Source organism: Scyliorhinus torazame, chromosome 22, assembly GCF_047496885.1.
Source record: "Scyliorhinus torazame isolate Kashiwa2021f chromosome 22, sScyTor2.1, whole genome shotgun sequence".
NCBI classification, from domain to species: domain Eukaryota; kingdom Metazoa; phylum Chordata; class Chondrichthyes; order Carcharhiniformes; family Scyliorhinidae; genus Scyliorhinus; species Scyliorhinus torazame.
The window spans coordinates 78251683-78275873 of NC_092728.1; the positions used below are offsets into that span (position 1 = coordinate 78251683).

At 46.6% G+C, this 24191-nt stretch overlaps 1 protein-coding gene across 1 annotated transcript in view; it reads left to right on the forward strand.

Moving 5' to 3' along the window:
• Positions 1–24191, forward strand: part of LOC140399154 (protein crumbs homolog 2-like) — a 239517-nt gene that overhangs the window by 146666 nt on the left and 68660 nt on the right. Inside the window, exons 6-7 of the mRNA XM_072488414.1 lie at positions 2834–2947; positions 23140–24075. Coding sequence (XP_072344515.1) covers positions 2834–2947; positions 23140–24075 — 1050 coding nt within the window. The remainder of the gene's footprint in view (positions 1–2833; positions 2948–23139; positions 24076–24191) is intronic.

Sequence of the window (24191 nt, forward strand, 5' to 3'; positions counted from 1 at the left end):
AGAGTCTAGTGAATTTTGGTAAATTATCACTAGTGCATTTGCAATTTCCCTAGCCATCTCTTTTAGCACTCTGGGATGCATTCCATCAGGGCCAGGAGACTTGTCTACCTTTAGCCCCATTAGCTTTCCCATCACTACCTCCTTGGTGATATCAATCCTCTCAAGGTCCTCACCTGTCATAGCCTCATTTCCATCAGTCACTGGCATGTTATTTGTGTCTTCCACTGTGAAGACCGACCCAAAAAACCTGTTCAGTTCCTCAGCCATTTCCTCATCTCCCATTATTAAATCTCCCTTCTCATCCTCTAAGGGACCAATATTTACCTTAGCCACTCTTTTTTGTTTTATGTATTTGTAGAAACTTTTACTATCTGTTTTTATATTCTGAGCAAGTTTACTCTCATAATCTATCTTACTCTTCTTTATAGCTTTTTTAGTAGCTTTCTGTTGCCCCCTAAAGATTTCCCAGTCCTCTAGTCTCCCACTGATCTTTGCTACTTTGTATGTTTTTTCCTTCAATTTGATACTCTCCCTTATTTCCTTAGATATCCACGGTCGATTTTCCCTCTTTTTACCGTCCTTCATTTTTGTTGGTATAAACCTTTGCTGGGCACTGTGAAAAATCACTTGGAAGGTTCTCCACTGTTCCTCAACTGTTTCACCATAAAGTCTTTGCTCCCAGTCTACCTTAGCTAGTTCTTCTCTCATCCCATTGTAATCTCCTTTGTTTAAGCACAAAACACTAGTGCTTGATTTTACCTTCTCACCCTCCATCTGTATTTTAAATTCCACCATATTGTGATCGCTCCTTCCGAGAGGATCCCTAACTATGAGATCCTGAATCAATCCTGTCTCATTACACAGGACCAGATCTAGGACCGCTTGTTCCCTCGTAGGTTCCATTACATACTGTTCGAGGAAACTATCGCGGATACATTCTATAAACTCCTCCTCAAGGCTGCCTTGACCGACCTGGTTAAACCAATCAACATGTAGATTAAAATCCCCCATGATAACTGCTGTACCATTTCTACATGCATCCGTTATTTCTTTGTTTATTGCCTGCCCCACCATAATGTTACTATTTGGTGGCCTATAGATTACTCCTATCAGTGACTCATGGGAGGGGTATTGGTTAGTCTCAAGGGGATGGTGGAGGGAGGGGGTGGAAGAGAGGAAAGTCACGATGCATGTGACCTCGAGAAGGGAAGGGGACAGGTTGAAAAAAGGCATGGGGACTTCAACATTAATTGGTTTTGGGGGGGAGAATCAGAATATCCACATGGATAATGATGGTGTTGAAGGTAATCGAGGGTGGCTGCACACTGAGAAGAGGAAGGGGAATGAGGTCGTGAGGATACAGGACAAAAGGGGGGGGGATCTTGGTCGGTGATAGGGCGAGGTTAGAAGCTAGTTTCCCAGTTAAAGCTCAGCAGCACCATTTTTGAGCTCACCTCATGATGGCGCAGTTTGAAAAATGAGCTAGAAAAAAATAATCAGTCAGGGAGGGGACTCAGGGTGTGTAGGACAAGTCCAGCAAAGCAAATAATAATAATAATGACCAGTCTGGTGACAGCCTCTGATTACTCTGCCTGATGTTCCTATGTCTGTCATTTGCACCTCCAGCATTTCTCTCAGGTTCAATTGCAGAGGCAGGTCGATTTTCCCGCTCACCACTACATGTGGTCTCCAGAATGAAAACTTCCACCCTACACCTTACTGGCTTAGTTCCTGTGCAGTAACTTTGCGTAGAATGTTTCACAGTGAGAGCACTAAATCAGTACAAAGACATTTCGGATCCTGTGCTGAGATGATCAAAACTATATTCATGAAATGGTGGATTGATATAGCACAAAAGTAGGTCATTCAGCTCATCACATCATTGTCGGCTCTTTGAAAGAGTTATCCAAATAGTTTCACCCTCCTGCTCTTTTTCCATAGCCGAGCATATTTTTCCTGTTAAAGGGCATAACCAACCCTTTTGAAAATCATTTTCGAATCTGTTCCTCCCACGATTTCAGGCGATGAATTCCAGGCGACACCCTGCTGTGAGTCAGCAACCTTTCAGCCTAAGCACCACATCCAGCTTTGTTGATTGCTTATCACACAGCACTGTAAATAGTACTACAGCAACACTATTCACACAACAATTAATAATCGCAGTTCAGAACTAAAATAGCTGTATCGGTGGCACGGTAGCATAGTGGTTAGCACTGTTGCTTCACAGCGGCAGGGACCCGGGTTCGATTCCCGGCTCGGGTCAATGTCTGTGCGGAGTCTGCACGCTCTCTCCGTGTCTGTGTGGGTTTCCTCCGGGTGCTCCGCTTTCCTCCCACAAGTCCCGAAAGACGTGCTGTTAGGTAATTTGGACATTCTGAATTCTCCCTCAGTGTACCTGAACAGGCGCCGGAATGTGGCGACTAGCGGCTTTTCACAGTAACTTCATTGCAATGGTAATGTAAGCCTGCTTGTGACACTAATAAAGATTATAATAATCTTTATTTATAATATTTATTGTCACATGTAATGAATGGCGGAGCAGGCTTCCTGCTTCTATTTTCCATGTATGTTTCTATGAATGTTTACTTAATGGTGAATTAAGCGGTGGGCAGGAAGATTCTGTAATCGACTGCAACATGGCTTTACTGCCCTTTCCTAGGCTCCTTTGTGTTTGATGTTCTCCTTTACCATTAAGGATCCAACCCATGTCTTCTGACCACTTGCGTCAATATGTTCAGTTCCACGTGAAAGGATTCAAATGATAATTCAATTTGACGACTGTTAATAATTTGTTGCGCAACAAGGTTTTTAATTATTCTTTTTGTTCAAAAAGGAGAACGCTGCTCAGTAAACATCGATGAATGCAAATCTGGTCCTTGTATGAATCAAGGCACATGCGAAGATCAAAACAATGGATTCAAATGTCATTGTACACCCGGATTTACAGGTAATAGTTCCCAGTGTTTATGATCATTTTCTTTCCTTCTCTCCCGAAGAGATCTACTCTGTGCTGGGGAATGTTTCCACAGTCGTCCTTCGCTTTCCCGCCCTAGTGACCATTCTTTATGTGTGTGTCTCGAGAGTCACTAGAAGTGTAAGACTTTCGGCATATCAGTTTCCAGCTGCAAAAGGACAATACCTGATGTGTCAACGTGCTTCTCCATGAGTTTAAAGTTAAGTGTAGAAGTCAATATTTTCCTGCTTCTTTGACTGTGGTAAAGACTCAACAATAAATTGTTATGGTAAAATAACAAGGCTTTATTTACGAAACAACCGCATGCAGTTTTGGCTGAAAGTTGAGGTGGGAGAGCAGTTACTACCACTGCTGATTCCTACTCAAGTCTGTGCTTTTACAGAAAATCAGTTCAGTATTTATACATTATCATTATCAAGATTGCGTGACTACAGCTTAGTCAGGAATTCGATCGGAAGTAGAAACGTAAGCAATGTCATGAAAGAAGCATGGCCTGTTGAGTTTCTCGGACTCTTTGCCTCATCCCTCATATCATTATCTTGTCCTTTGATAGAACATTAAAAGGTCGGAGGAGACTCATCCATTCCTTATCTTGTCTTATTCATACCGCCCTGGGATATGGCGAGTTAGCCTTATCAGAAATTACAGAGGTCGGGCATTTTGGAATAGAACATAGAAAAATACAGCACAGAACAGGCCCTTCGGCCCACGATGTTGTGCCGAACCTTTGTCCTAGATTAATCATAGATTATCATTGAATTTACAGTGCAGAAGGAGCCCATTGAGTCTGCACCAGCTCTTGGAAAGAGCACCCTACCCATAGTCAACACCTCCACCCAACACTAAGGGCAATTTTGGACACTAAGGGCAATTTATCATGGCCAATCCACCTAACCTGCACATCTTTGGACTGTGGGAGGAAACCGGAGCACCCGGAGGAAACCCACACAGACTCGGGGAGGATGTGCAGACTCCACACAGACAGTGACCCAAGCCGGAATCGAACCTGGGACCCTGGGGCTGTGAAGCAATTGTGCTATCCACAATGCTACCGTGCTGCCCTTAAGAACAAATAAATCTACACTATATCATTTTACCGTAATCCATGTACCTATCCAATAGCTGCTTGAAGGTCCCTAATGTTTCCGACTCAACTACTTCCACAGGCAGTGCATTCCATGCCCCCAATACTCTCTGGGGTAGAGAAGCTTGACCTTCTCTGATCTTATTCATGCTTTAGGTTATGCGGAGTCAGCCTTACAAAGGGGTACATTGAAATGGCTAGGTCAGTTTTGCTCACATTGTACCGAATAGTTGACCAGTTTTCCCATCATGCCATTACTTAATTCGTACAACATCACAAAGTTGTCTCTTCCCAATTTCTCCATTTCTACCCAGCCACTTGAATGAAATATGCTTTGTGGCGATCCACATGCATCCTTGATACAGAGCCTTTCCACTAATTGCATTCTTAAATCTACAACTTGGGATTTTTTCCAATAATAAACAATTAAGCTTTCATTCTTCGTGGTTAAAACTCTAGATTTGGAAATTTCTACCCCCAATAAACCACAAAAAACAGTGTTGGATTACAAGCACTGTGACTCCTCAAAAATAATCTAATTTAAATATTAAATGGGGCGGAATGGTTAGCACTGCTGCCTCACGGCTCCGAGGTCCCAGGTTCGATCCCGGCCCTGGGTCACTGTCCGTGTGGAGTTTGCACATTCTCCCCGTGTCTGCGTGGGTTCCACCCCCACAACCCAAAAGATGTGCCGGGTAGGTGGATTGGCCACGCTAAATTGCCCTCAATTGGAAAAAAAATAATAATTGGGTACTATAAATTTATTTCAAAAAATAATATTTAAATATTAAAATTCAGCACCCGCCAAAAACAGAATCAATTTGCCCATCAGTGCAAACTACAAGCACCAACCGCTATCTCTGGACCTTGTTTTATGGCAACATTGTCAGGTAAGAAAATCAACGGTAGTTTTTCAAAGATACAGGTTGCTCAACTTAAGGAATTTCCGGTTTCACAATAAATAGTTTAAATAAGAGACTATCTGCCTTTGACTGTGAAAGATTTTTAAAAAGCCATTCTCACTATCTGGAAGTAAATTGAGCCAAGTATAAAATCTGGAGAAATAACTGCACCCAGGACGCTTTTCGGTACAAGTGTTGTAACAGTACAAGAACTGCGCACAGAATTCAGCATGAATTGAAGGAGTAGCTGTGTTGTTTAACTAAGAGGCGAAAGTACATTGCCTTGGCTGACAAATAAATGTTCGAACAAGAGTACATCGTGCAGTCAGTCACCTTTCATTGGTTACAGCTTGAGGGTGTCTGCATACAAAACATTTCCTTCGGATGTTCTTAAATTATTTTTTTTGGACAAAATTTTATTGAAAATTTTTGGTCAACCAACACAGTACATTGTGCATCCTTTACACAACATTATAACAATACAGATAATAATGACCTTTTTTATATAAACAAAAAACAACAAATAATAAATATTAAATAACAAAAATGAAAACTAGCCCTAATTGGCAACTGCGTTGTCACAGGCTATACCCCCCCACCCCCCCCACCCCCATCCCTCCCCCCCCACCCCCCCACCCCCATCCCTCCCCCCCCCCCACCCCCATCCCTCCCCCCCCCACCCCCACCCCCACCCCTCCCCCCCCCCCCACCCCCCCACCCCCCCACCCCCATCCCTCCCCCCCCCCCCCATCCCTCCCCCCCCACCCCCACCCCCACCCCTCCCCCCCCCCCACCCCCCCACCCCCATCCTCCCCCCCCACCCCCCCCATCCCTCCCCCCCCCCCCCACCCCCCCACCCCCATCCCTCCCCCCCCCCCACCCCCATCCCTCCCCCCCCCCCCACCCCCATCCCTCCCCCCCCCCCCACCCCATCCCTCCCCCCCCCCCCACCCCCCCACCCCCATCCCTCCCCCCCCCACCCCCCCACCCCCATCCCTCCCCCCCCCCACCCCCATCCCCCCCCCCCACCCCCCCACCCCCATCCCTCCCCCCCCCACCCCCATCCCTCCCCCCCCCCACCCCCATCCCTCCCCCCCCCACCCCCCCACCCCCATCCTCCCCCCCCCCCCACCCCCACCCCCCCCCCACCCCCCCACCCCCATCCCTCCCCCCACCCCCCCACCCCCATCCCTCCCCCCCCCCCACCCCCATCCCCCCCCCCCCACCCCCCCACCCCCATCCCTCCCCCCCCCCCACCCCCATCCCTCCCCCCCCCCCACCCCCATCCCTCCCCCCCCCCACCCCCCACCCCCATCCCTCCCCCCCCCCCCCATCCCTCCCCCCCCCACCCCCCCCATCCCCCCACCCCCCCCATCCCTCCCCCCCCCCCCCACCCCCCCCACCCCCCCCCATCCCTCCCCCCCCCCCACCCCCCCACCCCCCCCCATCCCTCCCCCCCCACCCCCCCCCCATCCCTCCCCCCCCCCCCACCCCCCCACCCCCCCCCATCCCTCCCCCCCCCCCCACCCCCCCACCCCCCCCCCCATCCCTCCCCCCCCCCCCACCCCCCCACCCCCCCCCCCCCCACCCCCCCACCCCCCCCCCCCACCCCCCCCCCATCCCTCCCCCCCCCCCACCCCCCCACCCCCCCCCCCCCCACCCCCCCCCATCCCTCCCCCCCCCCCACCCCCCCACCCCCCCCCCCCACCCCCCCCCATCCCTCCCCCCCCCCCCCCCCCCCCCACACCCCCCCCCCCACCCCCCCACCCCCCCCATCCCTCCCCCCCCCCCCCCCCCACCCCCCCCCCCCCCACCCCCCCCCCCCCCCACCCCCCCACCCCCCCCCCCCACCCCCCCCCCCCACCCCCCCACCCCCCCCCCCCCCACCCCCCCATCCCTCCCCCCCCCCCCCCCACCCCCCCCCCCCCCCACCCCCCCCCCCCCCCCACCCCCCCATCCCTCCCCCCCCCCCCCCACCCCCCCCCCCCCCACCCCCCCCCCCCCCCCCCACCCCCCCACCCCCCCCCCCCCCAAGTCCTGGGCTGCTGCTGCTGCCTTCTTTTTTCCCCCATCTATCTTTCCGCAAGATATTCGACGAACGGTTGCCACCGCCTGGTGAACCCTTGAGCCGACCCCCTTAGGACGAACTTAATCCGCTCTAGCTTTATGAACCCCGCCATATCATTTATCCAGGTCTCCACCCCCGGGGGCTTGGCTTCTTTCCACATTAGCAATATCTGCGCCGGGCTACTAGGGACGCAAAGGCCAAAACATCGGCCTCTCTCGCCTCCTGCACTCCCGGCTCTTGTGCAACCCCAAATATAGCCAACCCCCAGCTTGGTTCGACCCGGACTCCTACTACTTTTGAAAGCGCCTTTGTCACCCCCACCCAAAACCCCTGTAGTGCCGGGCATGACCAAAACATATGGGTATAATTCGCTGGGCTTCTCGAGCACCTCGCACACCTATCCTCCACCCCCAAAAAATTTACTGAGCCGTGTTCCAGTCATATGTGCCCTGTGTAATACCTTAAACTGAATCAGGCTTAGGCCTGGCCGCACGAGGACGACGAGTTTACCCTGTTTAGGGGCATCTGCCCACAGCCCCTCCTCGATCTCCTCCCCTAGCTCTTCTTCCCATTTCCCTTTTAGTTCGTCCACATAGTCTCCCCTTCGTCCCTCATTTCCTATATATATCCGACACCTTACCATCCCCCCACCCATTTCTTTGAGATGACTCTGTCCTGCACCTCTTGTGTCGGGAGCTGCGGGAATTCCCTCACCTGTTTGCCTCGCAAAAGCCCTCAATTGCATGTACCTGAATGCATTCCCTTGGGGCAACCCATATTTCTCGGTCAGCGCTCCCAGACTTGCGAACTTCCGTCCACAAATAGATCTTTCAGTTGCGTTATTCCTGCTCTTTGCCACATTCCATATCCCCCATCCATTCCCCCCGCGGCAAACCTATGGTTGTTTCTTATCGGGGACTCCCCCAATGCTCCGGTCTTTCCCCTATGTCGTCTCCACTGTCCCCAAATCTTCAGTGTAGCTACCACCACCGGGCTCGTGGTGTAGTTCCTCGGTGAGAACGGCAATGGGGCTGTCACCATAGCCTGCAGGCTGGTCCCCCTACAGGACGCCCTCTCTAATCTCTTCCACGCCGCTCCCTCCTCCTCTCCCATCCACTTACTCACCATTGAAATATTAGCGGCCCAATAATACTCACTTAGGCTCGGTAATGCCAGCCCCCCCCCTATCCCTACTACGCTGTAAGAATCCCTTCCTCACTCTCGGAGTCTTCCCGGCCCAAACAAAACCCATGATGCTCTTTTCTATCCTTTTAAAAAAAAGCCTTCGTGATCACCACCGGGAGGCACTGAAACACAAAGAGGAATCTCGGGAGGACCACCATCTTAACCGCCTGCACCCTCCCTGCCATTGACAGTGCTACCATATCCCATCTCTTGAAATCTTCCTCCATCTGTTCCACAACCGCGTTAAATTTAGCCTGTGCAATGTGCCCCAATTCTTAGCTATCTGGATCCCCAGGTAACGAAAGTCTCTTGTTACCTTCCTCAACGTAGGTCTTCTATTTCTCTACTCTGCTCCCCTGGATGCACCACAAACAGCTCACTTTTCCCCATGTTCAATTTATACCCTGAAAAATCCCCAAACTCCCCAAGTATCCGCATTATTTCTGGCATCCCCTCCGCCGGATCCGCCACATATAGTAGCAGATCATCCGCATATAAAGATACCCGGTGTTCTTCTCCTCCCCTAAGTATTCCCCTCCATCTCTTGGAACCTCTCAGCGCTATCGCCAGGGGCTCAATCGCCAGTGCAAACAGTAATGGGGACAGAGGACATCCCTGCCTTGTCCCTCTATGGAGCCGAAAATATGCCGATCCCCGTCCATTCGTGACCACACTCGCCACTGGGGCCCTATACAACAGCTGCACCCATCTAACATACCCCTCTCCAAAACCAAATCTCCTCAACACCTCCCACAGATAATCCCATTCCACTCTATCAAATGCTTTCTCGGCATCCATCGCCACTACTATCTCCGTTTCACCCTCTGGTGGGGCCATCATCATTACCCCTAACAGCCTCCGTATATTCGTGTTCAGCTGTCTCCCCTTCACAAACCCAGTTTGGTCCTCGTGAACCACCCCCGGGACACATTCCTCTATTCTCATTGCCATTACCTTGGCCAGGACCTTGGCATCCACATTTAGGAGGGAAATTGGTCTGTAGGACCCGCATTGTAGCGGATCCTTTTCCTTCTTTAAGAGAAGCGATATCGTTGCTTCAGACATAGTCGGGGGCAGTTGTCCCCTTTCCTTTGCCTCGTTAAAGGTCCTCGTCAGTACCGGGGCGAGCAAGTCCAAATACTTTCTGTAAAATTCAACTGGGAATCCGTCCGGTCCCGGGGCCTTTCCCGTCTGCATGTTCCTAATTCCTTTCACCACTTCTTCTACCGTGATCTGTGCTCCCAGTCCCACCCTTTCCTGCTCTTCCACCTTGGGAATTTCCAGCCGATCCAAAAAATCCATCATTCTCTCCCTCCCATCCGGGGGTTGAGCTTCATACAATTTTTTATAAAATGTCTTGAACACTTCATTCACTCTCTCCGCCCCCCGCTCCATCTCTCCTTCCTCATCCCTCACTCCCCCTATTTCCCTCGCTGCTCCCCTTTTCCTCAATTGGTGTGCCAGCAATCTGCTCGCCTTCTCCCCATATTCATACTGTACACCCTGCGCCTTCCTCCATTGTGCCTCTGCAGTGCCTGTAGTCAGCAAGTCAAATTCCACATGCAGCCTTTGCCTTACCCGAACAGTCCCTCCTCCGGTGCTTCCGCATATTGTCTGTCCACCCTCAAAAGTTCTTGCAGCAACCGCTCCCGTTCCTTACTCTCCTGCTTCCCTTTATGTGCCCTTATTGATATCAGCTCCCCCCTAACCACCGCCTTCAACGCCTCCCAGACCACTCCCACCTGAACCTCCCCATTGTCATTGAGTTCCAAGTACTTTTCAATACATCCCCTCACCCTTAGGCACACCCCCTCATCCGCCATTAGTCCCATGTCCATTCTCCAGGGTGGGCGCCCTCCTGTTTCCTCCCCTATCTCCAAGTCTACCCAGTGTGGGGCATGATCCGAAATGGCTATAGCCGTATATTCCGTTCCCCTCACCTTTGGGATCAATGCCCTACCCAACACAAAAAAGTCTATGCGCGAATAGACTTTATGGACATAGGAGAAAAACGAGAACTCCTTACTCCTAGGTCTACTGAATCTCCACGGGTCCACACCTCCCATCTGCTCCATAAAATCCTTAAGCACCTTGGCTGCTGCCGGCCTCCTACCAGTCCTGGACTTCGACCTATCCAGCCTTGGTTCCAACACCGTGTTAAAGTCTCCCCCCATTATCAGCTTTCCCGTCTCTAGGTCCGGGATGCGTCCTAGCATTCGCCTCAAAGTTGGCATCATCCCAGTTCGGGGCATACACGTTTACCAAAACCACCATCTCTCCCTGTAATTTGCTACTCACCATCACGTATCTGCCCCCGTTATCCACCACTATAGTCTTTGCCTCGAACATTACCCGCTTCCCCACTAATATAGCCACCCCCCTGTTTTTCGCATCCAGCCCCGAATGGAACACCTGTCCCACCCATCCTTTACGCAGCCTAACCTGGTCTATCAGTTTCAGGTGCGTTTCCTGTAACATAACCACATCTGCTTTAAGTTTCTTAAGGTGTGCGAGTACTCGTGCCCTCTTTATCGGCCCGTTGAGCCCTCTCACGTTCCACGTGATCAGCCGAGTTGGGGGGCTTCCCACCCCCCCCCCCCCCCCCCCCCCCCCTTGCCGGTTAGCCATCATCTTTTTCCAGCTTCTCACCCAGTTCCCACGCAGCTGTATCTCCCCCAGGCGGTGCCCCCCCCGCCCATCCTCTCCCATACCCACTCCCCCCTTTCCCCAGCAGCAGCAACCCAGTAATTCCCCCCTCCCACCCCCCCCGCTAGACCCCCCGCTAGCGTAATTACTCCCCCCATGTTGCTCCCAGAAGTCAGCAAACTCTGGCTGACCTCGGCTTCCCCCCGTGACCACGGCTCGCACCGTGCGACGCCCCCTCCTTCCTGCTTCTCTATTCCCGCCATAATTATCATGGCGCGGGAACCAAGCCCGCGCCTCTCCCTCGGCCCCGCCTCCCATGGCCAACGCCCCATCTCCTCTCCCTCCCCACCTCCCCCCATCACCACCTGTGGGAGAAAGAAAAGTTACCATACCGCAGGATTAGAACATAAAACCCCTCTTCGCCCCCCCCATTCGCCCCACCACTTTGTCCAAACGTTCTTTTTCATAATCCACTCATTCCAGTTTTTCTTCTACAATAAAAGTCCACGCTTCATCCGCCGTCTCAAAGTAGTGGTGCCTCCCTTGATATGTGACCCACAGTCTTGCCGGTTGCAGCATTCCAAATTTTATCTTCCTTTTGTGAAGTACCCGCCTTGGCCCGATTAAAGCTCGCCCTCCTTCTCGCCACCTCCGTACTCCAGTCTTGATAAACGCGGATCACCGCGTTCTCCCATTTACTGCACCGAGTTTTCTTCGCCCATCTAAGGACCATTTCTCTATCCTTAAAACGGAGGAATCTCACCACTATGGCTCTGGGAGTTTCTCCTGCTCTCGATCCTCACACCATAACTCGGTACGCTCCCTCCACCTCCAACGGACCCGTCGGGGCCTCCGCTCCCATTAACGAATGCAGCATCGTGCTCACATATGCCCCGACGTCCGCCCCCTCCACACCCTCAGGAAGGCCAAGAATCCTCAGGTTGTTCCTCCTTGCGTTGTTTTCCAGTGCCTCCAACCTCTCCACACATCGTTTCTGGTGTGCCGCCTGTATCTCCGACTTCACCACCAGGCCCTGTATATCGTTCTCATTCTCGGCTGCTTTCGCCTTCACGACCCGAAGCTCCTGCTCCTGGGTCTTTTGTTCCTCTTTCAGCCCTTCGATCGCCTGTAGTATCGGGGCCAACAACTCTTTCTTCATTTCCTTTTTTATCTCCTCCACGCAGCATTTCAAGAACTCTTGTTGTTCAGGGCCCCATATGAAACTGCCACCTTCCGACGCCATCTTGGTTTTTGCTTGCCTTCCTTGCCGTTGTTCCAAAGGATCCGCTGCAATCCGGCCACTTTCCTCTCCTTTTTCCATCCGTGTCCAGGGGGAACACCCTCCTGGTTTACCGCACGGTGTTTTTAGCCGTTAAAATTGCCGTTGGGGCTCCTATCAAGAGCCCAAAAGTCCGTTTCACAGGGAGCTGCCGAAACGTGCGACTCAGCTGGTCATCGCCGCACCCGGAAGTCCGGATGTTCTTAAATTATTAAACAATTGAATGCATCTTGCGATTCTTTTAACAGCAGAGTATATATTTTGAAATGAAATTGGACAAATGTACACTATTCTGCAGGTACGAAGTCTGCTCAGTTAATGAGCAGGACCACAGGTATCAAGCAAGTACTGAGCAAACATAGAAGGTTTCCTGTAACTGGCAGTCATCTGGTAGATTATGCTAGGTGCCCATTCCCACATTTGTAATGTTATTCGCTTACTTGACAATTTGCCAGTTGGTAGAATTCAGAATAATTAATAGCAAGAATCGGAATACATGTTTTATGAGTGAAACCCTCCCATTTTACACATTACGCTGCCGCTAATCATTTTTCCCTATCAGCGGCAGGTTAAGCACTTGCCCAGATGTTGCACTGCAACTGTTCAAAAAGGCACACATGAGCAACCCCAGCTACCTGTGTGTGAAATCTGGGTTACACACCCAGGTTTTATATCAAGCGCTTCCCTTGACGAGCATTCCTTCATAACACATACAACAAAAGTGGGAGGGGCGGGGGGGTGGCATGGTGGCACAGTGGTTAGCACTGCTGCCTCACAGCACCAGGGATCCGAGTTTGATTCCGACCTCGAGTGACTGCGTGGAGTCTGCACTTCCACCCTGTGTCAGTGTGGGTTTCCTCCGGGTGCTCCGGTTGCCAACGATGTGCAGATTAGGTGATTTGGCCGTGCCAAATTGCCCCTTGGAATGGGGTTGCATGAATAGAGCGGGGGGTTGGGCCTTGCTAGGGTGGTCTTTTAAAGGGTCGGTGCAGATGATGGGCCAAATGGCCTTCTTCTGCACTGGCGGGATTCTAAGAACTTAGGCTGCTGAACTACACCTTAAGAAGATAGTAATTTGTGTAATTGGAAATTGAAGGTTAACATCCCATAGTCCAAAGATGTGCAGATTAGGTGGATTGGCCAGGCTAAATTGCCCCTTAGTGACCAAAAAAAAAGGTTAGGTGTGGTTGCTGGGTTACGGCGATAGGGTGGAGGCATGGGCTTAAGTAGGGTGCTCTCTCCAAGGGCTGGTGCAGACTCAATGGGCTGAATGGTCTCCTTCTGCACTGTAAATTCTATGATCTGCAAAACCATTGCAAGTTTCAAATTCCGATCAATATTCATTTGAAACTAGTATGACAAGGAAATATATTTTTTCTCCTGTAGTGCTAGGCCCAGTACTTCACAACTTTGTGCAGAAGGCACTTCTTCTGCTGTGGGTGTATTTTGGATATTTGATTGTTGGGGCTGAAAACAAAAGAAGATACGAGTAAGGAGCACAAATAGGCCATTCGTCCCTTTGGACCTGCTGCACCATTCAACAAGATCATGGCTGATCTGATAGTAATCTCAAATTTGCATCCTGCCTATCCCTGATAACCCACCGTCCCCTTGCTTACCAAGAACCTACCCACCTCTGACTTAAAAAGGTTCAAAGACTCTGCTCACACTGCCTTTTCAGGAAGAGAGTTCCATAGAACTCGTGAACCTCAGAGAAAAGAATTTCACCTCACCTCTGTTTTAAATGGGGCGGCCCCTTATTTTTAGACAGTGACCTCCAGTTCGAGATTCTCTCACAAGAGGAAACATCCTTCCCATGTCCACCCTGCCCTTCAGGATGTCACATGCCCACTTTGGTCAAGGTTCCACGGGTATCCACTCAGCCTGAATGTGAACTGGAGCTACAGGTGCAGTTCATTGCTCTCAGGAAACTCACAGCTAATAATTCCTACAACATGTCCCATGTCAAGTAACAGTTTGGAAAATATATTGTTTAACGGGTAGTTAAACCTTCTATTCACAGCATTGTCATGATTCGACTTAATAAACACAGATACAAATAACGCTGCAGCACTTTTCTGATGAAGAGTAAAGGATTAGAGAAACTTTCAGTGTTGTATGTCATGCATATAATGGAAGAGGATTAATAGAATCAATTTGGTTGCTAACGCAGTCTCTGGAATTATGTAGAACTTTATAATTCCCTATGGACGGTTAACAATACTGTTTGCACAGTGAAGCATTTCTGAGGTTTCTCTTGTGAACCCCACTTACTCTCTGCCGAGATTTCTAACGCTACATTTATGCGAAGGATGGTTGGTTACTGACCTTTGCTCCAAATTTGACTTACATTTGGGGAGGTTGAACAAAATTTAGTAATGAGAAATACAGGACACTAAAAGACAAGGTCACATTTTTTTTTTTTAGTTTCTACAAAACAAGTTTTGAAAAGATTTCAGTGGAACTGAATAAACAGCAGCAGGTGGCTCAATCACACTGACCCCTCTCGTAAATCCATTGGGCTGAATGAATGTGCGTGGGAGCGAGAGCTGACAGCAAAATAATAGAAGCTAATCTTCTCTGCTGTGTAAATTAGTCCAGCCATGGCCACACTGTTTAAACTTCTGGTTTCTGCTTATTACATCAAATTAGCATCACAGAACCATCGAAAAGTTCCAGAAACATTGCAGTTGAGAAACAGGACAAATCAAAGAGCAGGACTTCAGATCTCTAAGTGAGTCAGAATTTGATTAGACTTTGAAGCTTTGATGCGATGCCCCATACTGCCCAATTTCTGATGGAGCAGATTATGATGAAGTTAACCCCTGACCCAAGGCAGTGAGTCCATGGATTTAGGGAAGCAGGTATAAAATAAGGGCTTGAATCAGCATAAAATATATTCAGCAAACAGTTTTACATCATATCAAGATAAAATAGATTTCCCCAATTTGTCTTGGAATAATATTGCTTTTGAAGTTTTGTTTCCTTTCAAAATATTGAGCTTATTATCTATTGAAAATGAAAACTGGCAACGTGCTGAGTATAGCAATATCTAGTGAAGGTTCAGATTCAGTTGAACTAAGTAATTCATGTTTTAAGTAGTAATACAGCAACTGCATTCGCAATTCACTGCATGCAAGCATGACATGATTTCCAATTGACTCTATCCAAGAATGGCACCATTTGCAATATGCATGTGAGTGAGCACAGTACTGTCACCGCATAAATATAAATACTGGGGGCTTTTGATCAAAAAAACCCAAAGGAAGAGAGCAATCAACTTACCTCTTTTAATACCCAACCTCAAAACGGGTCGCAAACTCAAGTTTTCTGAGAGCTTGGATAAATTTCATATCCTAACCAGGTCAAATGATGACACACCACGTTGAAACTAGAGGTGGCCAATGTTGTGAAGCGGGTGATATTGCGTTGTCGCCAATTATACATCCAAAGTGAAAATGATCCCCATGACATTCTGGAGGAAAGGAGAAAATCATTTCTCATCCAGCCCTATTTCACTTGAACTGTAACCGTTGCTAACTAGCCATGGGCACTAAGGATTTATCTTGTGAATTTATAGATTGCTTTGCATATTCTGAAGTTCAGTATTAAGACCAGTTCCTCTGCGCACTTATTAGTGCAAAGCAGTACTGATATTATAATGCCTCATGAAGAATAGTGGGCTGGAAGAATTTAAGTTGAACATATATTATGGGATATTTAATGCAAAAAAATCAACGTATCACGAAAATAGAGGTTCCCAAAGTTGCGTTTTCAGCTCCTGTATTTGTAATAGTGTTTTGAGTTGCTCGGCTTAGACAGGAAAGAAATATCTTTACTTACGTATGTCCACAAATTTTGAAAATGAAAGATTTGCTGATATACTTATGAGCTTCCGATCCTGCTAGCCCAGATTTAATATTTCATTGACTGAGGATATTCAAACATAATTTCCTGCTGCTGCTGTTCCTGCTAATCATTTGTGTTTAGTATAAGAATATTTTGCAGAAATAAAACACAAACGACGATTCAGAATATACTCACATGAGACTCAGTGCTCTTACCTTCTCAAATTTCCACTTCCAATACTTCAGAGGATTTCAGTCTCTGCTCTCGAGACGTATGCAGCTCCTTTGAGACTTTCAGGAATCTACAATTTTGAACACGGTAAAGAGAATAAGAACGTAGAATCTGACTTGGGGGTAAACGTGAACAAATAATAAAGCTAAAACCTATGTATTTTGAGAAAAGTTGGAAAAGCGCACACAACAAAATTATATTATTCAGTCCTTATTACATAGAGAGCATCCATGGTGCATATTGTTTGCATCAATGATACCTATAGTTTCCATGAACTGATCTTTCTCCCGCTGTACATACATTTGAATATTAAAATAGCAAAGATGCCATTTGGCTCATTATGCATGCTTTGAAGGAAACAGCTCCTGTGTTGTAGTTAGCCATGTAATGCCTTTGTTTTCACTGGTTCTGCGTTCACGATCTGAAGCACAGTAGGGCAGGGGTTGGTGAGGGGGAAGGAGACGAGCATGACGGCTCAATTAAAAATTAGGGAGTGATTGTTGTGCCGCAGCTTGTCTAGGTGCATGAGGTTTGGTCGCCTCCTGATAATCACAGTGGATTGAGTCATTTTGTGGAAAAAAAAGAGCTTCATAAAACAAACGAACAAGGGAAATGACAGAACAATCTTCAATTTACAGATGCAGCTTAGAACAGTTCACTGGAGCAACTCCATAACTCAAGCACAACATTTACAAGGCCATTTTCTCTGTGACTCAAGTCTACAAGTGGAGTCTATTAACTTCCCCAGTGAACTGAACAGGTAGAGTGGAACAAACCAATTAAAAGTAAAATACAAGCAAGTCCAGTGTGAAGTTAATTTCACAAGATGCCATGCCTGTTACACCTTCGCCTTTCAGACTTGAAGTCGGAACCGAGTATTGAAAAGTGCAACCCTAAAACTTAGATGGCTGCAGCAGTCTTTTGTGGATCTCTAGCTTATTTCCCTCATATAGCAAGAACCAGTAAAGTTCAAAGAAATGTTAGGTCAAATTGATGGTGATTGGCCTTTGTAGCAATATATAACACGCACGAAAGAGAGGAAACGAGCATTTTTCATGTCAGTCCTGATAGGAGCCAGCCGGGTAGGGATAAAAAGGAGGCGGATTACTGCCGAGACCAACTTATATTAAAGTGCAGCCCTCCCTATATTGGTTGGTTTAATTACTAATCGCTTTTGCCTGACTGGCACCAGGGTAGCACAAACACATTCAGTGTTTGGCTATAGTCGGGGCACATGTACAAATGCAGAGAGGAAAAGCACAATGAAATCTTTCCTTTCTCAAGTGTTCTTTTGTGGACATTTTCTAATTACAGGTACTGGTGTCATCATTATTTGATTTTACATCTAAGGCTGCCTTTTTGTGAAATAGAAGCTTAATTTTAACCTGTTGTTACAGTTTAATGGAGTGTCTAGCATTCCAGGAAAGATACGCATGAAAGAAAATCTGCTGTTGCTTCAGTTTTAAATCCAGTCCATCCAAGCTGTTTTCAAGCTTTTGCCGAAAATTCTATTTTGCTCTTTTATCAAATTAGCATTTAACATAAAATGACGTAATTTTTCAGGATCTTCAAAGACAATCCCAGGTGATCTCATAATAATTACCTTTGCATTTACGTTAAAGACAAATCACCTGACAGAGAGACCGCACATTTTCTGCGGCATATTGAAATTCAGATTTAAAATTTAAACTTGTATACCTAAACTCTCAACTGGTATTTGGTATAAATTTAGAATATTGTATCAATATTCCACTTTTTCCAGAATTTCGGTGCATGTAAAGGTTGGGAACATATGTTCCTCGTTAATAATGATGTTCTTTTACAATTTAAAATTTTTGTTGATTTTCCAATGATACATTACCCACAGATTACTTCTTCTCTGTTTTTTTTCTATGTTGGGAAGGGGAAAGCCAGTGGTTTTAAATGTTGGCTTTTAAAAAATTACTACGTGATGTGGCAGTAGTTTTGTGCAATTCTTTTGTTCAAATCTTTTGTTCAAATAGCATACTTTCAAAGTTCATCACATGAATGCGTAGTTTACGTCACAGAAAATCTCAACACAAGGAGGATGGATAACATTATTTTGAAACAGCAGGAGCAAACACAAATATATACAGAATCCCTGCAGTGCTGACAGAGGCCAATTGGCCCATCGAGTCTGAACCGACCCCTCGAAAGAGCACGTAACCCATGTCCACTCACCCATCCAGTCCCCGTAAACCCATAACCTAACCTGCACACCCTTGGACACTAAGGGGCAATTTATCATGGCCAATCCACCTAACCCGTACATATTTGTACTGTGGGAGGAAACCGGAGAACTCAGAGGAAACGGTGGAGAATGTGCAATATCCGCACAGTGACCCAAGGCTGGATTTAAACAAAAGTCCCTGTCACTGTGAGGCTGCAGTGAGGCTCACTGTCCTTTGACATCGAGAACCTGCCACTTTATACTATCCCAGTTTCCTCCTCTCGTGGCTCAGATGCTGCTTTGATACTGGCTGCCCTTGGTCCCAGTGACCATTTATCATGCATCAGACAGGATAGTACAAATAGCCAATCTGTTAATGATATGGGGAGGGATGGACATCAGGTCCACTGTCATTTTTGCCCTCACCTGTGTTCCGCAAACCAGAAAACAGAGCAAAGAGCCGGGGCCTGGAGCTTGGATCTGCCTAGTAACATTCACATATAAAGAAATAACCTAAATAGACTTTTGGGTAGGCTGCCAAATCTCTTGTGGATGGGTCCTGCCACAAGGGCCCGAAACTTGCGATCTATAACTGAGGTACCGTGCATTGTTCAGTGCACAACAGTAATGATTTAATGCCCTTAGAGGAATGCCATCAGAGCTCAAAGGTGTACAATAAAAGGAGAGAATACATAGTATCCCCTGAACATGTATGGTTAAGTTGCAACATAACTGCCGTTTTTAGGATTTTTAAAGGAATTGATAGGTCAGAAAGAAAGAACCTATTTGTGCTGCTTTTAAAAAACAATGATCTCTTGTCACAAGCAGCCTTACATTAACACTGCAATGAAGTTACCGTGAAAAGCCCCTAGTCGCCACATTCCGGCGCCTGTTCGGGTACACGGAGGGAGAATTCAGAATGTCCAAATTGCGGAATGGTAGCACATTGGTTAGCACTGTTGCTTCACAGCGGCAGGGCCCAGGTTCGACTCCCGGTTTGGGTCACTGTCTGTGCGGACTCTGCACGTTCCCCTCTGTGTCTCCGTGGGTTTCCTCCGGGTGCTCCGGTTTCCTCCCACAAGTCCCGAAAGATGAGCTGTTAGGGTAGTGTAGGAAAAGGAAACATAACCTTAACATCAGAGTCAGAGGTTTCAGGAGAGTTAGGTAACAGGATGGCAGAAATATGGAACTCATCGACAGAAAGCAGTCGATGCCAGCTAAATTGATAAGCTTACATTTGAGATTGATAGATTTTTGCCAAATGTCTATATAAAAGGACAGGAAAGAAGTCTTAAAACACCAGGTTAAAGTCCAACAGGTTTGTTTCAAACACTAGCTTTCGGAGCACATCTCCTTCCTTAGCTGTGCTCCGTAAGCTAGTGATTCAAAACAAACCTGTTGGACTTTAACCTGGTGTTGTAAGACTTCTTACTGTGCTCACCCCAGTCCAACGCCGGCATCTCCACATCATATATAAAAGGATATGAAGTCAAAGTAGGTTAGTGGAGTTGAGATGGGTGTCAGCCATGATCTCACTGAATGCAGAACAGGCTCAAGAAGCTGAAGAGCATGAGATATAGGAGAAGTATGCCATTCAGCCCATCGAGTCTGCTCCACCATTCAATGAGATCATGATCTTCCATGATAATCCTCAACTCCACTTTCCTGCCTTATCCCCATAACCCTTGATTCCTTCACTGATTAAAAATCTGTCTATCTCAGCCTTGAACATACTTAAGGACCCAGCTTCTGCAGCTCTCGGTAAAGAATTTCACAGATTTCCTACCCTCTGAGAGAAGGAATTCCTCATCTCTGTCTTAAATGGACGACCCCTTAGTCTGAGATTATGCCCTCCGGCCCCAGATTCTCCTATAAGGGGAAAAAACCTCTCAGCATGTACCCTGTCAAACTCCCGAGAATCCTATATTTTTTAATCAGGTCGCCTCTCATTCTTCTAAACTCCATGAGTACAGGCCCAACCTACTCAACCTCTCCCCATAAGAAAATATCTCCATACCCAGAATCAACCTATTGAACCTTCTCTGGACACCCTCCAATGCCAATAGATCTTTCTTTAGATAAGGGGACCAAATCTGTTGACAGCATACCTTGAGTAGTTTTAGCAAGACCTCTATTTTTATACTCCATTCCCTTTGAAATAAAGGCCAACATTCCATTTGCCTTAGCTATTACCTGTTGATATTGCATGCTAGCTTTTTGTGATTTATGCATGAGGACCCCCCAAATCCCTCTGTGCTGCAGCTTTCTACAGTCTTTCTCTATTTAAATAATACACAGCTCTTTTATTTTTCCTAACTTACATTCAATCTGCCAAGTTTTTTGCCAATTCATTTAACCTGTCTATATCCCTCTGTTACTATGTTCTGGTTAGAATATTTCAATAGAGGAATGTCAATGAAAAATAAAGGAAATTAAAGACTTTGGTTTAATCACAGCACAGATGAATAGGGTGAACATTTAGTTTTATTATTTCTTGAACAATAAGTAAATCAATCAGACCATCATTCAGATCTCTGGGGGTACAAGTCACCAGCGCAAAAGTGACCGAACAAAAGAAACGTTGACGCAGATTCTTCAACAATATAAATGAAAGAGATGAATGAAGTGTTTATTGATGCGCAGTAACGTCTGAGTAAAAGGAATGATCTGAATGTTGTTCTGCTTCTTCCACTAACAGTGCTGTTCCCCCTCTAAAGGGCCTCCTGCTGCCTGTAAGATAATTACAAGTTCCAGTGTGTTCCATTGGATAGCAAAATTAATTTAGAAAGCATGAATGCAATGTTTATTAAAAAAACAATATCAGTCTCAATATTACATCGTTGTCAGCCTCGCAGAGCTTGACCTCTCAACTTTCTGTCTCAGCTAAGTCAGAATGCCATTAAATCTAGATGCTTATAGGTACCTTGCCAATCTAGATTACAAGAGTAACAAGACTCGTTAATCACTCAAAGAAGCTGTAACTTAATCACTGACCTACACCGGCTCCCAGTTGAGCGACAGCTTGGCTTTAAAATTCTCATGCTGGTTGGTGCAAAAATGAGGATCTCAAAATTGATTCATAGAGGTACGAGAGGCCAATGGAGTCTCATGAAGATTGAGGTAATGGAAGTGGAGGGTTTTGAGCAACAGCATTCTGAATGTGTTGCAGTCTGTGGAGGATTAAAGCAGGGAGTCCATGAGAGACATCCAGTCTGGAGATGACTCAACCAGGGCTCCTTCGTCAGCATTTTCCAAACCCGTGGCCTCCATCACCTAGAAGGACAAGATGCATAGAAACGCCATCACCTGGAAGCTCTCTTCCAGGCCTCACCCCATCCGTCGTTCCGTTATTGTCTCTGGGTCAAAATCCCATAACTCCTTTCCTCACAGCACACTCGATGTCCATACACCATACGTACTGCAGCAGTTCAAGACACAACACCCATACTTGATGAAAGAATAAATTAATAAAAAGACATGGATTAGGATCTCAGGCAGCAGAACAGCTGGGATGAAGGCAGGTAATATTTAACGGCATTCATGATTAAGGGAATTATGGAGAAAGAAAAGCATATGGGATCATGTAGTCCTACACCTCTCAGATTTAGCCTGCACTGCAATCAGAGTTAAAGACAGAGACTCAGAGGAGCTAAAAAATAAGAGTTTGGTCTTGCTTACTCAATGTTAACTCAGTCAATTGGAGAATCAAGCGACAGCTTTGTAATCATAAGGGGAAATGGATGATGTTAACAGTTAGATTACTGAGCCTTAACGGCCTGAAAAACTGACCTTTGGAAGCAGTTTTCAGCCAAAGAAAGACGATTTTCTTCAACATGGATCTGACTAACAAAATGGAAAATGGGACCATGAAGATGGATGAAAATAGGCAAGTAACTTTTTTTTTCTTTCATGGGATGCGGGCGTCACTGGCAAGGCCAGCATTTATTGCCCATTCATAACTGCCATGGTAGAAGGCAATCAAGAGTCAAGCACGTTGCTGTGGGTCTGTAGTCACATGTAGGCCGGACCAGATAAGGATGGCAGATTTCCTTCCCGAAAGGACGATATTGAACTGAATGGGTTTTTGTAACAATCGATGATGGTTGTCATGGTGACCATTAACTGAACTAGCTTTATATTTCCGGTATCTATTAATTGAATTCCATTGCCGTGGTGGTACTTGAACCCATGTCCCAGAACATTAGCCAGGGTCCCACGACTACTGATCCAGTGACATTTCCACTACGCCATCATTTCCTCAGACATATTTCATAGATGTGCAGTAGAAATTTAAAAAAGGAGAGGCAAGGGAAAAAACAGAAACTAGAGTGGAAAAAGCAAACAGAAGAATCATTGGAACCTATGGTTATTACACCAATGCAACATTAAAAGAGCTATAATGTTGGTATTTGTTAGTTTCTGAGCAGCAAATCTAATATAGTTAGCAGGAAGCCATGAACATCCGGCATTAGCGACTGAAATGAATGCACATTCATTATTTTTTGAAAAATATTTTTTAATTCAATATATGTTAGTTTTAGGGAGTCCTTTAAATAAAAATGTTAAGTATACATTTGTCCAAATCTTATTAGAACTGTTCGGTTTGATTAAGCTGTGTGAATTTGATCTTGGATTTTACATATCAGTAATTTATATTTAGAACATAAACAGGACTACAAGTTTTGAAACTACAAGTAAGATGCCTCAAGATTATTTTTTTTCTTCCTCAGGGTTGGTATGTCAAATTAATATCAATGAATGCAAAAGCAATCCTTGTAAAAATGGAGGCGTTTGTGAAGATGGGATTGCAGGCTACACCTGCAACTGTCCTGCAATGGATAAAGATGGTGTCAAATGGGGAGGAAAGAACTGTTCAATTCAATTAACTGGCTGCCTTGTGCACCACTGTCATAATAGAGCTACGTGCATCCCAACCTTGGTGAATGACATTCATAGTTACAACTGCAAATGTCCTCCTGGTTTTTATGACGCTAACTGTTCAAAATCAACCACCTTCTCCTTATTCAGTGGCTATGTGATTACACAAACAGAAAATATTAATCAGAGCAGAACAGAAGCACACGCTGAGCCATTTAGCATCAGTTTTCGCTTTCGGACAACAATACCAAATGTGCTATTATTCTATCGGGGAGATCTACTCAACGAATACGTGCAAACTCAACTTTATGACGGCCAACTCATGTCCATCGCAGTGATAAATGGTCAAATAATCAGCATTTCATTCGTTCATCTAGTTAATGATGGCGAGTGGCATCAGTTAACAGTTGCTCTGGGAGAAAGTTTGCATATAAACCTGACACATCCCAGTTGTCCAAAATACACCTGTTCAAACTGGAAGGCCATCGAATCGGCCACCCTTCCTTCAGCGAATTCATTTCAGACTTCACACATCGGTGGTTACCCAGGAATGTACTTTTCAATTCAGGATTATTTTACTGGTTGCTTGCAGGATTTGGAAATTGATAACATGACTATATTGCCAGAAACAATTTCAGAACATATGTCACATAATTTCGTACTCGGCTGCGAGAAGACAAACTGGTGCCACCAGAACCCATGCAACAACAACGGGAAGTGCGTGGATCTGTGGACAAGCTATAAGTGCAATTGTTACCGGCCATTTACAGGTCCCTTCTGCGTCAACGGTAAGCAAATCAGTGTTTATTTTACTGTGTTTATTAAAGATATCGGGAGAGCCAATTGTGATCAGAGCTGCATTTATATTCCAGGGAAAACCTACTTAACTGTTGTGGTTATGATG